This window comes from Gadus chalcogrammus, chromosome 15 (assembly GCF_026213295.1).
Source record: "Gadus chalcogrammus isolate NIFS_2021 chromosome 15, NIFS_Gcha_1.0, whole genome shotgun sequence".
In the NCBI taxonomy this organism is placed as follows: Eukaryota; Metazoa; Chordata; class Actinopteri; order Gadiformes; family Gadidae; genus Gadus; species Gadus chalcogrammus.
This window is the reverse complement of record NC_079426.1, coordinates 2,251,287-2,265,332: the sequence shown is the minus strand read 5'-3', so window position 1 is coordinate 2,265,332 and position 14,046 is coordinate 2,251,287. Positions and strand designations below refer to the sequence as shown.

Genomic DNA, 14,046 nt, shown 5'->3' with positions numbered 1-14,046 from the left:
TATGAATAGATTCAATTTACTAAACTATTAATCATGCTTCAGAAGAATTAACCTTTCTTGGATGGCAAATCTACCACAAGCCTCCATTGCCACAACCTCCAGATGGCTTACGACCTACGGCAACTCCTCGACTACTGCAAGCCAACAAATTGGCTGTTGCACACCAGACACGCATTTTGCTTTATTTTAGGTTTTCAAGCATCTTAAAATACCCAAATCATCGCTCCAATATACAACTCAGCTAATGGCCTACAAGGAAATGCTGAAGCTAGTGTTAGTGATGGCGATAGAAATGGAAAAGCTTGCGTGTACAAATAGGCAACTAGAATTGCAAGGTTCACAGCCCAGTTGCATAAGTGGTCACAACCGTTGGATTGTAAGCAAGGTTAAAAAAAAAAAATTTAAAAAAAATCCCACAAACTAGTCAACATGGTCAATTGAAAGCCTGTACAAAACGACCCTGGAATAGTCAAATGCAGCTCTACTGCGGATGAATTAAGCCAAATTGCATAAACATCCAATGGTAAACAGTATACAAATGCAATCAAGGTTGCACTCACACTAGGCCATCTGGCCGTGGCCGTCGCAACTGTGGCCTGGCCACGGTAGGCTCTTGTACATACGCCATCACGTCGCTAGCATCCAAACAAATTCTACCAAACCTTAACCAACTAGTGAAAAATGGAACAAAACTTTAGCACACACCCAGTGACTAATCACCTTGTCCAGGGGTGTTCCAACGTGGTTTACCAGAGGGCCTTGTGGACTTAAAAGTAAGCCACACATTTGACAGAGACAGCACGGAATGACGTTAAACTAAGCTAATCTACAGGTTACTAGTGCTAGTGCAATTACATGAGCATTTTGCACAATATTTGTACTCCAATGCTACGTAAAGCAGGCTTCTTCAGAAACCCGTAGCCTTCTACATTGAAGGGCAACTGTAACAAATCATGACCAAGACCGAAAGATGGCTCTGGAAGCCACTACGGCCCACGCAGCAGATTACTGCGTGGACCGTGTTGGCTTCCAGATCAACCCTTCGGTGGACCATTCATACACATGTATTCCGAGGATGTTTTGAAGACACTGGAGTCCCATGGCACTAGATTTGAAGACTAAGTTGGTATGGGGGGGCCCAAAGGGGGCCCCCCCATAGATCTTGTCAGTCATCTAACACCTGTTAAGAAAAACACACACACATCACAAGATACAAATCAGCAAAGCTAGGTTAACAAACAGCGCCGACATGCATGTCAAGGTGCAAAGAGCAGGGATACTGATGGCTTGTGTCTGAGGAGACAGCCCAAAAACGTCAATTAATAAAGGAAAATAACTTTTACTCACTGCGGTGGTCTGTTTCGAAGTGCCATGTTGGTAGCAATATTTGTCTGGGCTGTTCAGTCAAATGCCCACAAAAACAAACACGCATACTTTCAATTTGTATAAAGTGACAATAGTGATCTGCAATCTAGATCGAAAACTTTCAACCCTCACTAAACTCAACCTCGATTGACACAGGCCGATGCGAAAAGTAAACCAAACCCATTGTGTTCACCTTAAATAAAGGGGTGCGTGACAGGTGATCTCAATTAAGAGCTAATCAGAAAGTTGCAACACAGTCTCACTCCCTACTCGTCAAATGTGTGACGCATGGCCAAGGATCCCTGGCGGCTGGCGGCAATTTCAGGGTTGCCAGGTCCTGCCTGCAAAAAACGTCCTGCCCACATACCGTTCAAAATCCAACCAAAATGTCCTAGAAGCAGCCCAAGTTCTTGTTTTAGCAGCGAAATGCATTGTGTGTGTGTGTGTGTGTGTGTGTGTGTGTGTGTGTGTGTGTGTGTGTGTGTGTGTGTGTGTGTGTGTGTGTGTGTGTGTGTGTGTGCGTGCGTGCGTGTGTGTGTATGTGTGCTAACACGCTATTTTATGTTGAAATGCGACGTAATCCAGTGTTCACGAAAACGTACACTGTCAACGTATGCTTTTGGCGACTGGGTTGGCCCTCAGATAAACGTGTTTCACGTCACAGGGTTTGGGAGGAAGGGGCGGGCCTTCTGAGAGGGGGTTCCGGGGGTTTCCTTCCGGGCGGGAGTTTTGGTTGTTGTAGTTTTCCGGTGGAGCTGTGCCTGCCTGTCCGATTGTGGAATCCAATAAACCTGCTATCAAGCTTACTTCGCTCAATACCTCGCCTGTGGTTATTACAATATCATTAAAAGTTACATAAAGTAACGGTTTAATAACACAAACGCAGGAAACACGTGAGTTGCTAGTTTAGCGAAAGCAGCGTGCCTAGCAACCTGACGTCTTTGAAACATGCGTGCGAGCCGATTAAATCTTCCTAATAACTATAAAACTAAAGATCAGACACAATCACTGACTGAAGATTATGCAAGTAAAAAGTATATTTCTCGCTAGAAATTTTATTAGAAACACGTTTAACGGTGAATCGATCCTAAAATATTGCATTTCCCATTCAGATAATAAAGATTAATAAAGATCATACACATTCACTGACAGAAGATTGTGCGAGGAAAATATACATTTCTCGCTAGAAATGTCATTAGAAACACGTTTAATGGTGTATCTGTCCTAAAATATTGCATTTCCCATTCAGATAATAACGATTAATATGGCTGCGTAACAATTTCACCAAATGCTAGGAGAACGTATCGCCCCCTGTTGGTGCTATTCCCCCATTCATTTCGAATGGAGAAGGACGCGTGTTCAGGGTGACGCTTTGGTCAGGCAAAGCGTGACCCTGAACACGCCTTGCGATGTGGACAAACGTATCTATTTTACGCCTTGGCGTGATACCGGGTTGCACATTTTGTAAACCAAAAACACACAGGTCCCACTCTTCCCATCCAGACTGCCTGCTGGATTTGAACTCATCATTTCTTGGAAGACCTTCGGCACCGTTGAAGAGTGAAGTAATTGTTGAGGCTAGTGGAAGAGACGACAGACTTGCTTTTTTGGCTGCCAGAGGCAGAGACAGAAGACCAAACACAAACATTTACATGAGACCCACCGAAAAGTGTGACCACAGGTGCGCTGTTGCATATTTTTTTGCAATATGCACGAGTTTGAAGCGTAGACAGGCAAGATCTCGCCCCAACCAATTACCTTTTTATTAAATGTGCTTAATGAATACATTTGTTTTGATTTGATTAGCATTTTACAGACCCATACAATGATTGGGCGTTTAGTGCGGTCCTTCGCCGTTGCTTCTTTACCCATAAAAATCTACAGTCAGTATTAAATTACGCTGATTTACCTTTGAGCATTTCCTATAGGCTACTGTGTAAAACGCTGTTAAGAATTAATGTTACTATCAAGAAAAGAAAGACCCACCGGTGGGGGGGACATCTTATGTTTGATTTATGTTTTTGTTATAATGCAAACGTGCATGTTGTGCAACAGCGCCCCCTGGGGTCGCACTTTTCGGTGGGTCGCAGAATTCGGTGTAACACCGGGCCCGTTTAAGTCCCTTAACTGTTATAATGTCAAAGAAAATGAAGCCCCACATGGTACTCTACCGCCGCAGAGTGGTGAAGATATTACATTAGATCTTGATTCAAATTGTTCAGAGAGCCGGCTGCTCCATGTTTATGTATATAGACAAAGATATTTTGTCGACAACAAAGATGCAGATTTGTTTATTCAGTATTCTTTTTTTGATATTGTAAGCAGTGAAGCCACAGCGAACTCAATAAGTATTCACACAGTCACACACGCACACACACACACACACACACACACACACACACACACACACACACACACACACACACACACACACACACACACACACACACACACACACACACACACACACACCTTCTAGGAGTGAATTCTAGCAAAAAACGTGTTTTCTTTAGCTAACAATGGGACACTCCTTTGTCTTGTCTGCTTTCAGCACAAACTTGGAAGAGCAGGCATTTGTATTCACAACCAGCTCGCAGTCCTCTGGCACTTCGGTAGCACTCAAGTCAGGGATCCTGGGAGAAAAAATAATGATTCAAAGAAATATATTGAAATGTTTCAAGTTTAAAGGCATCAAAAAAGACATGGGCTCCACAAGAGTGAAGCAAATCGAGTGTCTTATACAACGAGAGGGAAGTGCCACGATACATAGATTCGTCTGGAAGATCTTTAAACAAGGGCTGTTTATGTCGATCATAGATCTTAAATGTAATGTCACTTACATGCTGCAACAGCTCATGCCATTCTGCGTACAGGAGCACTCGAGGCAGTCTTTGACCCATTCCGAGCCAAAGGCATGCATCCCGCCATCCTTATCCACACACGCTGCACAAAAAATATATATATTTATTCAATGAGATTCCCTTTTCGGCAAGTCGGCCGCGTTTGCAATTGGTACGCGGGTTGGACTCACCAGTTGGAGGATTCTTTAGATCTTTTAGCACCAGCTCCACGAAAAAGCAGTCACAGTGAGAAAGCGCAACTAATCCCAGTAGGCAAACCAGAACACGGAGGGTATTCTGAGGAAAGGAAGATACAAAACAATACCTGAAAGGGGAAATGTCGCATTTATGCCCTTGTTTTTCCCTATGAATATTTGTCTTTAGAAAATCCTCAAAATTAGTTTTTTGATCCCTATTTATGAGCATCACAAATAATGAAGCTTTTCAAAATGTTCGAGTAAAAATAAGTTATTAAATATAAATGTAAAACTACCAATTTTATAAATATCAAAAAGGGTGCAAAACATATCAATACGATTTTACCTCATTCGGTTTCCATTACAATGTTACTGACAACAAAGCAATATTGAAACAATTTGAAAACAAACCACATTCAACTCTCAGGATATCTCTAAAGCATGCAAGTTCTTACCATCCTGAGAAGCGTCGCGGTCGTAGGCTACAGAGGAAGCCTTAGTATTCCACCGCTCACTGCTGCTGCCTTTATATTCATGTGGGAGCTGTTGCCTATCTCTGATCATTAACAGAATACTAATCTAAAAGTGTGTAGCAGTGTTTGTTTTAAGGCGTGGGGAAATAGGGGACCAGACAGTTTGGGTCATGCAGACAGTAGGCTGTAGGCTATACAGGCACACCTCTTGTTTGAATAAAACAGAACAGTGATAACATTGTCGCACATTTGATTACGTTAAAATACAAGAGATGCAACACGCAAGGCATTGTATAGGTATTGGTTGTTTTTTTAATCATCGAAATTGAACGAGTACCCAAAATACAATATTGGTCAAGGCCGCTGGGCAAGTGATCTCTGTGACTGAAATACAAAAAGTGTTGAGCCAAGCGGCGAAAATCATTAGTAATTCCATTGCGAATAAATAAACTTGTAAACCACCACTCCAGTGATAACGTATACAAAAAAGGAATAATTACATTGTAAACAGGTTTGTTAAACAAAGGTGCTAAATCAACGACATGTTCAACATCAATTGTGGCAAACATTTTTTTTGATGCGCCCTAAAAACACAATTGAATCCACCGATTCCCAAATCCCTTCAGACATTATAAACCCGTTATACTCTTCTCTATACATAACTGCATAGTTTCTTCTTGATATGTGAAAGAACAATAAGTCTGATAAAAAAATTAAATACAAAATTATAAATAACACAGAAGCGAATAACCCAGTATTGCAAATAGCTAAATTTCAAAAACGCAATACATTTCCTGTAATTTCTTTGGCTAAAGAAAATTTGCACTTTGGTTTAAAAAAAATAAAACGAGAAAGCCTAGCCATTGAACAAAAGCTCCAAAGTAAACATGCAGTCAGATAAAAGGTTTGTGGAGAAGTTTTTCCATACCGTTATGCAGAATAAGCGTAAAAAGAGCTCTCCGTTTCCTTCACAATCCCGCCTTGATCAAATTAACCGTATCCTGAATGACAGAAACTGCTGTCTAAGCATTAAAGCCATGTTATTTGCTGTGCTGGCTCTCCATTTATTTGTAAAGAATCAAATAAGGAACCAAATAATATAAGGGTATATTAGTTTAAACATTCTGCACAAAGCCCTAAAAGTACAGGTCAGAAGTAGCACCTCCCTCGTGCCCCCCCCCACACACACACACACACACACACACACACACACACACACACACACACACACACACACACACACACACACACACACACACACACACACACACACACACACACACACACACACACTCCCTCTAACCAATCAGGCTCTTCATGAAGGCGGGCCTGTCGAAGGGCCAGTTGTACTGGTTGGGCACGGGTCCGTTCACGTTGCACTCGAAGAAGGAGAACATGGGGAACCAAATACGGGCACGTCGGCTCTGCTGGTAGGCGCGCGTGTTGGCCAGAGTGTGGTAGTAGAGGAAGAGGCGCGTGGTGATGTAGAAGGCGATGAAGACGTCGATGGAGTAGTGCTCGTGCGCTGCCAGGATGAAGAAGATGCCAAAGAGGTTCAGCACCCATGAGATGGTGTGGATCAGGTTCCAGCTCCTTGGGGTGTCTGGTGGAAGTACGATGGGATGATATGAATGGGCGTCATTATTCAACTCTGGACAAAGACCGGTTTAAACGACCAGAATTCAATCAAAATGTACTTACAAAATTCATAATAATCAATAAATTCCTTTAAATGTCCAGTTTCTTATGAAGTCTTATAAAGATCCACCTGCTTTTAATACGGGGTTACTCCATACAGGGTTACTCCATTTTTAAATCTTATATTCTTAAGATCCCGCATATGTTGCGATTCTAAATTCTTAGTCTCTAACATTAAACTGTTTTTCTTCTTCACTATTATTTTCTTCTTGGCTGTGGCGTAGCTACTAATCCATCCTCTACAGGTAACCTGAAATGCTTCCCATACTATTTGTAATGAGGGCACTGAAGTTAGATTGATCTTAATAAACTCCTTTGTTTTCTCTTTTAACACGAACACAAACTCCTTGAGTAAAGAGTTGTTAAATCTCCACTGTTTATTTTCATGGTTAAACCCAGATTAATTCATCTGCAAGTCAAACACCGTAGGATAGTGCAGTGGTTAAGGTGTCGATTGACTTGCTGAGGTAACCCGGGGCTATTCATCCGTCAAACACCGCAACAACTACACTATCCTGTTTCCTAGAGCCTGCATCACTCAAGACACGTTGCAGTGGAAGTAGCTGTTCTAGAGGGAAGTGGTCCACAGCTCTCCTACCTCCTCCCCCATGTGTTCACCGGCTCCCGGTTGGGTCAAAAGCAGAGAAAGAATCGCCCCACAAAAAGGGACAATAAAAGGATAACTTCTCCTAGCGCTGGGCACTTACACTCTGTCACAAAAAAGTTAAGCATGGTGAGGACCACTGTGTGGCCGCTGAACATGTAGTCTCCACACGTGTGGACGCCAGTCAGAGTCATGCCGAAGCCACTCCAGATGGCCAGTGCTCTCTGTATCTTGCTCCAGGTATCGTCGTACATCTGGAGAAACAATACGTCCCAACCGGCAAGCGGGCGGTGAATGCATCATGTTACATGACAACAACGCAAACTCAAAACACAAACACATATAGATCCATATTTATGCAACGCCGGTTTTATTTTGAAGTGGTGTTGGTTGATTCAAATCAAAACATAACACAATGATGGAACTTTTATTTGCACCATCATTTTGACAGAGGTGGCAATTTATGGTGGGTCAACCTCCTCCTAATAATTTGCATTATAAGGCGGATGAATAGAATTTGTGTTATTCAACTATTTCCGTACCTTACTAGCACATTTTAGATGCTGGCCAGGAACGGAGAGGGAGGTGACAAACATGGTGAAGCAGCGCAGCAGGAACACTGTCCCGATCAGGGAACAGAGCCGCCGAAACAGAATGGACCTGAGGCAGACAGACGAGAGAAACCGCAGCACGCTGAAGTAGGACCAAATTTGAGGCGTACAAAAAAAGCTGGAACTACCTTTTTTACAAAACCAAAATAACCAGACTTCACCTACTTAACTTAAGTGGGGCATAACTCAAGTACGACATACGTTCATACTTTGAACTGCTACGATGCGTTACCTGTGTTTGTGAAGAATTAGGATCAACAAGATGATGTAACACAGAATCAGGCCACAGGCTTCGGCCATTGCAAACGCCCAAGGAATTCTGGGAACACTATCAGAGGAGAGAGAGAAAACGCATGCAGGAAGATTAGATATAGACGCCAAAAACAGATAGTTAATGAAACTAATCTGATTGCACAATCTAGCATGCTTTTCTTAAATGTGACACACACACACACACACACACACACACACACACACACACACACACACACACACACACACACACACACACACACACACACACACACACACACACACACACACACACACACACACACACACACACACACACACACACACACCTGTCTAAGAATATGTCCGGCAGCGGGGGGTAGGTCCTCATGTCAGGGACGCGCTCGTGGACGATGACCATGATGAAGGAGGTGAAGCCGAACACAAACAGGACGTAGATCAAGCTGAGCGCCGTCTTCCACAGCTCCGGGTCCAGCCGGCCCGCCATGTGGTGCCTGCTCCTCCCGTTGGCGTGGGCGTAGCACAGCAGCCCCTCCGGCCCGCGGGCCAGACTCCCGCGGTCTCTGAGGCAGAACTCCCCGCCGCAGCCACCGCCACCGCCGCCGCCGCCGCCGCTACACCCCCGGTCCGCCCGCAGACACCGCCCCCCCGCCCCGTCGGCCCAGCTCCTCTCCAGCCCCCCCGCCCAGCACACCGCCGGCCCCCCACCCCCGTTGGAGAGCCCGTCGGCCGCGTCCAGGCCGAGCTCCTCCCGCCGCGACCGGTTCTGCCTCTGGAGGCGGCGGACGGCCAGCGACAGGCGCTTGATGTCCCCCAGCACGGTGAGGCCCAGCGGGGGTCCCCGGAGGTCCGCCTCCGTCAGGGCCAGCAGGCCACTGCCGTCCAGGCGGTGCTGGGTGCAGAGCAGCTGCACGTACTCCCCGAAGCCCTCCGTCCGCAGCCAGCCGGCCACCTGCTTGCAGGTCCAGCTGCCCGCGCCGTCCTCGGGAGGAGCCATGCCGCTGCAGAGACACAGGGGGGGGGGGGGAGAGCGTTGAGCGGCGCCGTACGGTCAGGGAGGTATGAATGTCACACGGCTCTAATCTGGGGAGGACACTCCGAGGCCAGCTGGCCAGAGGCAATCTTCTCACATGATTGGGTAGTGACTAAGATGGCTCTGATGGACCTCTCCGTTCTCTGTGACCTAGCTTTCAGCCGGCTTCGAGCATTAAGCAGGCTCATAACATTTAGTAGGCTGATACATTTAGCTTGCTACTAGCATTGTGCTGGCGTGTAACGTTTAATGGGCTACTAACATTTCGTGGGCTACTAACATTTCGTGGGCTACGAACATTTCGTGGGCTACTAACATTTAGTAGGCTGACAACATTAAGTAGGCTACTAGCATTTAGCAAGCTCAAAACATTTAGTGGGCTACTATAATCTAGTGAGCTACTGTCAGGGAGCTGAGTCCTCTGCTCTGGTCGTGGCTAGGACAGTGACTGCACTGTAGCGTCTAAGCAGTAGGTACTGGCACTGACTGACACACATGTCTATACAGGCAGGCCTACGATGTGTTTGTGTGTGCTTCCCAAACATAACAGAGTTTCAACAGCCTCGCAAAGCATAATTAACTATACTAACACAAGAAGAAAATTATCACAAAAACATGCGTTCAACTAATCAGGCCGATCTCCAAGTATATTTGCAATGGGATTAAAAATAATGAATGCCTCAAATCATTGTTATTGACATTTGTTCATAGCAGACCTTTAAATAGGAGGTTCCAAATATTAGTGGTAGTGGTGGTATTTTGTTCCATAACCAAAAGTGAACTTTCTGCTCTCTGAACCTTTTGATAAGTAGCTAGCTACCTGTCTGCCAGCACACCAGCTAACTCCAAAGGTCTGCCATTCTCAGCACTGATGCTAATCTCATTGAGGAGGACATATTCTGTTAAAGGTGTAGTGCTCAGGATAAAGTTGCGTCCAGTGGAACAGCCTTTGTAGAAATGGAAAATAATATTTATAAATATGTATGACTTTGTTTATAATGAAAATACGATTTTGGTGATTAAAATTAGTCTTTTATATCTACATAGGGAGCGGGTCCTCTTCTAGAGAGACCGCCATGTTGAAGCGCCATGCTTCCCATCCACACATACACCAAGAAGTTGTATACAAGTGTCCTAGGAGTTGTTTGGGGCAGGCCTTACAGCCTAGGGAAGAATGCTCATTAAAAATGTATGCTGGTTTCTTACAAAACCGAAATCACAGAGCATGTGTACGTACGTACAGTCCTCTTCAGCTCAATGAGTAATAATTATTTTATTGATGTGGTGAAAAAACAGGAACCTCATCACTTGACACTTTGTTCCACACTGTCGACAATGATATCATTTTGGAAGTACCTACAGGCACCTTACACAATACCGGCCAGTACAAGCCCCCACAGGAATTCAGTTGATGGCAATCTGGAACCTCACTGCTACTGGCCAACCTACATGTTACATACTGGAACTGTTACTGTGGTGTGAAAGAACAGTTTGACAGGACGTAAGGACGACTACTGTAACTAGCCTTTTCTCCGCCACCATCATATTACTCATCAAGAATCTGTTTAAAATAGACCGATTTTAACAAGCTAGTGTCTGCGTTAGTCTCATGCATGTTAACTGTATGGACACAAGATCCAAGCAATTTCTACTTTATGGTAGGAGCGAGTATGTATGGCACAAGGGGATCATATTCGAAACCCAAGTTGTGGCGATGATATTATGTTTGTCATTTCGATCAGATAAGGAAAATGCACATCCACAGTGTGAAATCTAGACGAGAAATGTCTTCAGTCATCACATTTTGAACAAAATGAGTGATTAGAAGCTTAGGATCAGATGGAAAACATCCATATCATCGTATTACATGGTCAATTATGGTCAATCGCTGGAGAGAGACAATAGCTGTCAGTCTGTGAAAACACTGACAAACAGCTACATGTCCTAGTAATGGACTAAACGGTTACTGTATGTAACTTAAGAAAGTTACTGTATGTAACTTACCTATGTAGGCTTGCGAAGACACTCTCCAGCTGGCTCTAAGCCCCCACAATAAAACAAAAACAAGATTGGAAATAGACCAACTTTTGTGTGTGTGTGTGTGTGTGTGTGTGTTCTCTCACTGGCTGACAATGATTCACACAAGACTGTGACCACATTGGGAAAGAAGGCACCAAATTTTTGTTTGCAACAGAGACAACTCATGAGGGAGAATCTATAGGGTGGGGTTTGGTGAGGGAGATAGTTCCACAAAAACTCCGGGTTATAAGCGTTCATTCCCAAAGGAAGAAATCAGGCCAAACACGCCGGAGCGTTTAGTCGCAAACGGGGCAACCTATAGGATGTAGCCTAGCAATCCTTTGCGGTATTGACCCGTCCCATAGACGGTACTCACTACGGAAACCTCACGAAATTTACGTTTTGGTTTGACATTCAAAGTGATACACCATAAACAGCAAGGCTCATGACCAAAGGTCAGCTACATCCAGCTTGTCGCTAACAAAACGGGACAGTTTTGTCGGCCGTATGTTCATCCTTGGCAGAAATTATGGTCCAACCAATACATGTCTTGTCCTGTCTGACAACTACATAGCTCAATGACGTCATTGACAGGGTTACTTTGCGCACGTGGGCTAAAGGGTTTAATCGAACATGAGTAATTCAATCCATAATCAATTGTCTCTGTCGTTATTAGACACAGATTCCTCGATTGGACATACGATGAAAGGTTTGTAATGCAGAGTTGGCTAAAAATACCACTTTAAAAGAAAGTCTCGAAACCTAGAGGTGATCTATTAATGAAAACAAATGAAGAGGTAGCCTACTCCATTAGGCCTGGTTGTATACAATACAATCACCACAATACACAGCTACAATTCAGCATTAAGGCGAAATGTTTGATACTCTTACTTACAGCTTTCTTCTGTAAACTCAGTCTCTCTTGCTATGTCCCTGCTGGTTTGTCTCCATTGCGATAAACCCGCTGCAGTGTCATGACCATATGCCCTCGCAGCCACGATTCGGGGTTGACTCATACATTTACACGTTAGATCCCAGAAATTACACATAAGCTATGAGTCGAACCATGGTTGAACCACGGGGGCTGAACCACATAGTGGCAGGGTGACAACAGGAAGGGACCGAGACAGCAAACGTACTGAGTAAAAAGAGTCTCCTAGGGAACCTCTGTACCCAGAAGCAGGGATACGCTGACATCTGCTGGTCGACATTAAAACCTGAGCAGTGCGCACTAGAACCAATGAACCATCATTAACCCAAGCTCCAGTCCCTCTTGTCCATGTATCATAAAACACGTCAACAATATTTGAAGTTGATTATTCTGGTCGGTAATATAAGCAGAATTGCATTCATTGTTGATAACGGCAGGAATGGCCTTTGCCATTCTTATAGTGCATATTGCAGAATATACTTCCTGTGTGAGAAACTGCTCCACCTGTCTTTCACAGTCAGTGTTAATCAAATTAAAGAGTTTTTTTAGCACCATTCCAAGTGGCAGTGAAGAAAACCTCTTGCTTTATTCACTGATGCATAATACAGCTTGGAATACTCCTCTAAAACCTGCTAAACTGATGTCATGTCGGATGTGAAAGGCGAGAGGCAAGGGTCCCAGTGCCAGACGCACAGTGTGGATGAGACCGCTCGCGACGTCGAGGCAGACGAACTACAGAGGCCGTCTCTTCAGGAGTTGGAGGACATTTTACATTCGTCCCCGCGCTCGTGTCGTCATGGCGACGAGGTGTGGCCCAACCTGTATCTGGGTGACATGTAGGTGTTGTGTTTTATTGTGTTCCCTTTTCTGTGTGGCACATGCAAAACTTATTTTTACAATTTTTTTAACGTTTGTAACACCAGTTGCTCCACCACCTGGTAAGGCGGGTCAGCTGGTAACTGCAAGGTTGCTAGTTCGATCCCCGGCTCCTCCTAGCTGAGTGTCGAGTTGTCCTGTTCTTGCGCCTTGCCTACATAAATGCAGTCCATTTACCACCAGGTACATGACCCATGACATGTTTGGACTGTGGCAGCTGGGCGTGACACACGTCTTGAACGCAGCTCATGGCAAAATGTGCTGCAAAGGGAGTGCTGATTTCTGCGGCACCACGGTGAAGTACCATGGCGTGCCAGCCAGTGACCTGCCCACCTTTGACCTTTCACCTTTCTTCCACACCTCTGCGCTGTTTATTCACGAGGGTCTGACATCGGGAGGTACCGTAAACCGTTTCTCCCGAGTCCCATCCCTGAGAAAAGCATTTACCGTAGCAGATGACCAAGAATGTATTCACACCTGCCGTCAAAGTGTAGGTGTGTGTGTGCATGTCAGAGAGCGGGTGTGTACGTGTTTGTGTAATCGTGTCTGAGTGCACGTGCCTTTGTACGTGCATTCATATCTATGTGTGTGTCTATGCAGGTGTAGGTGTGTCTGTAATTATACGTATGTGTTTGTCTGTGTCTGTGTGAATGCTTGTTTTTGTCTTTACCCAGGCAAGGTGTCCGTGAACTGTGCCGTGGGAGTGAGTCGTTCAGCTGCTGTCGTTTTGGCCTACCTCATGATCCATCGTCACCTCAGCCTTGTGTCTTCCATTCGCCTTGTTCAGCAGAAGCGCTGGGTTTTCCCCGACCCCAACCGGGGCTTCCTGCAACAGCTTATTGCCCTCGATCGGAACCTACAGCGGGAGAGAGGCTGAAAACCCATCCCACACATTGTGATTCACTTTGAGACCCTCCTACTCTCAGGCGGTATGTCTTATTTAATGTACCGTCATTTGATATAATCTGACATGACACCACTCAGGAACAGTGCATAATAATCTTGGGTATAATAATAATCATTTGCCATGGAGGATGGAAAGGATAAAGAATGAATTATTTATTGAATCAATAGCCTTGGGTTGTGTTTCTCAAACAGAACAGAGGGTTGTTTCGAGGCACAAACAGAACCAATCACTTTTCTCTGC

The 14,046-nt window shown here is 44.7% G+C and overlaps 2 protein-coding genes across 4 annotated transcripts; one reads left to right on the top strand and one right to left on the bottom strand.

The window, feature by feature from the left end:
• Positions 1-4,863: 4,863 nt before the first annotated feature.
• Positions 4,864-12,285, bottom strand: LOC130404707 (sphingomyelin synthase-related protein 1-like). 3 transcript variants are annotated; one of them, XM_056609580.1, is made up of 7 exons: positions 11,988-12,285; positions 11,078-11,112; positions 8,370-9,041; positions 8,021-8,116; positions 7,720-7,837; positions 7,281-7,431; positions 4,864-6,478 (listed from the first exon to the last, which is right to left on the bottom strand). In XM_056609580.1, the coding sequence occupies exons 3-7, from the start codon at positions 9,035-9,037 to the stop codon at positions 6,174-6,176; spliced, it is 1,338 nt and encodes a 445-aa protein (XP_056465555.1). In that variant the 5' UTR covers positions 9,038-9,041; positions 11,078-11,112; positions 11,988-12,285; the 3' UTR covers positions 4,864-6,173. The 3 variants fall into 3 exon arrangements, with proteins under 3 accessions (XP_056465555.1, XP_056465554.1, XP_056465556.1); XM_056609579.1 differs by lacking the exon at positions 11,078-11,112 and having other exon boundaries at positions 11,988-12,284; XM_056609581.1 differs by lacking the exons at positions 11,078-11,112; positions 11,988-12,285 and adding an exon at positions 9,790-11,062.
• Positions 11,614-13,940, top strand: LOC130404708 (dual specificity protein phosphatase 13-like). The gene is made up of 4 exons (XM_056609582.1): positions 11,614-11,801; positions 12,632-12,859; positions 13,083-13,297; positions 13,574-13,940. The coding sequence occupies exons 2-4, from the start codon at positions 12,669-12,671 to the stop codon at positions 13,774-13,776; spliced, it is 609 nt and encodes a 202-aa protein (XP_056465557.1). The 5' UTR covers positions 11,614-11,801; positions 12,632-12,668; the 3' UTR covers positions 13,777-13,940.
• The last annotated feature ends 106 nt before the right edge of the window (positions 13,941-14,046 follow it).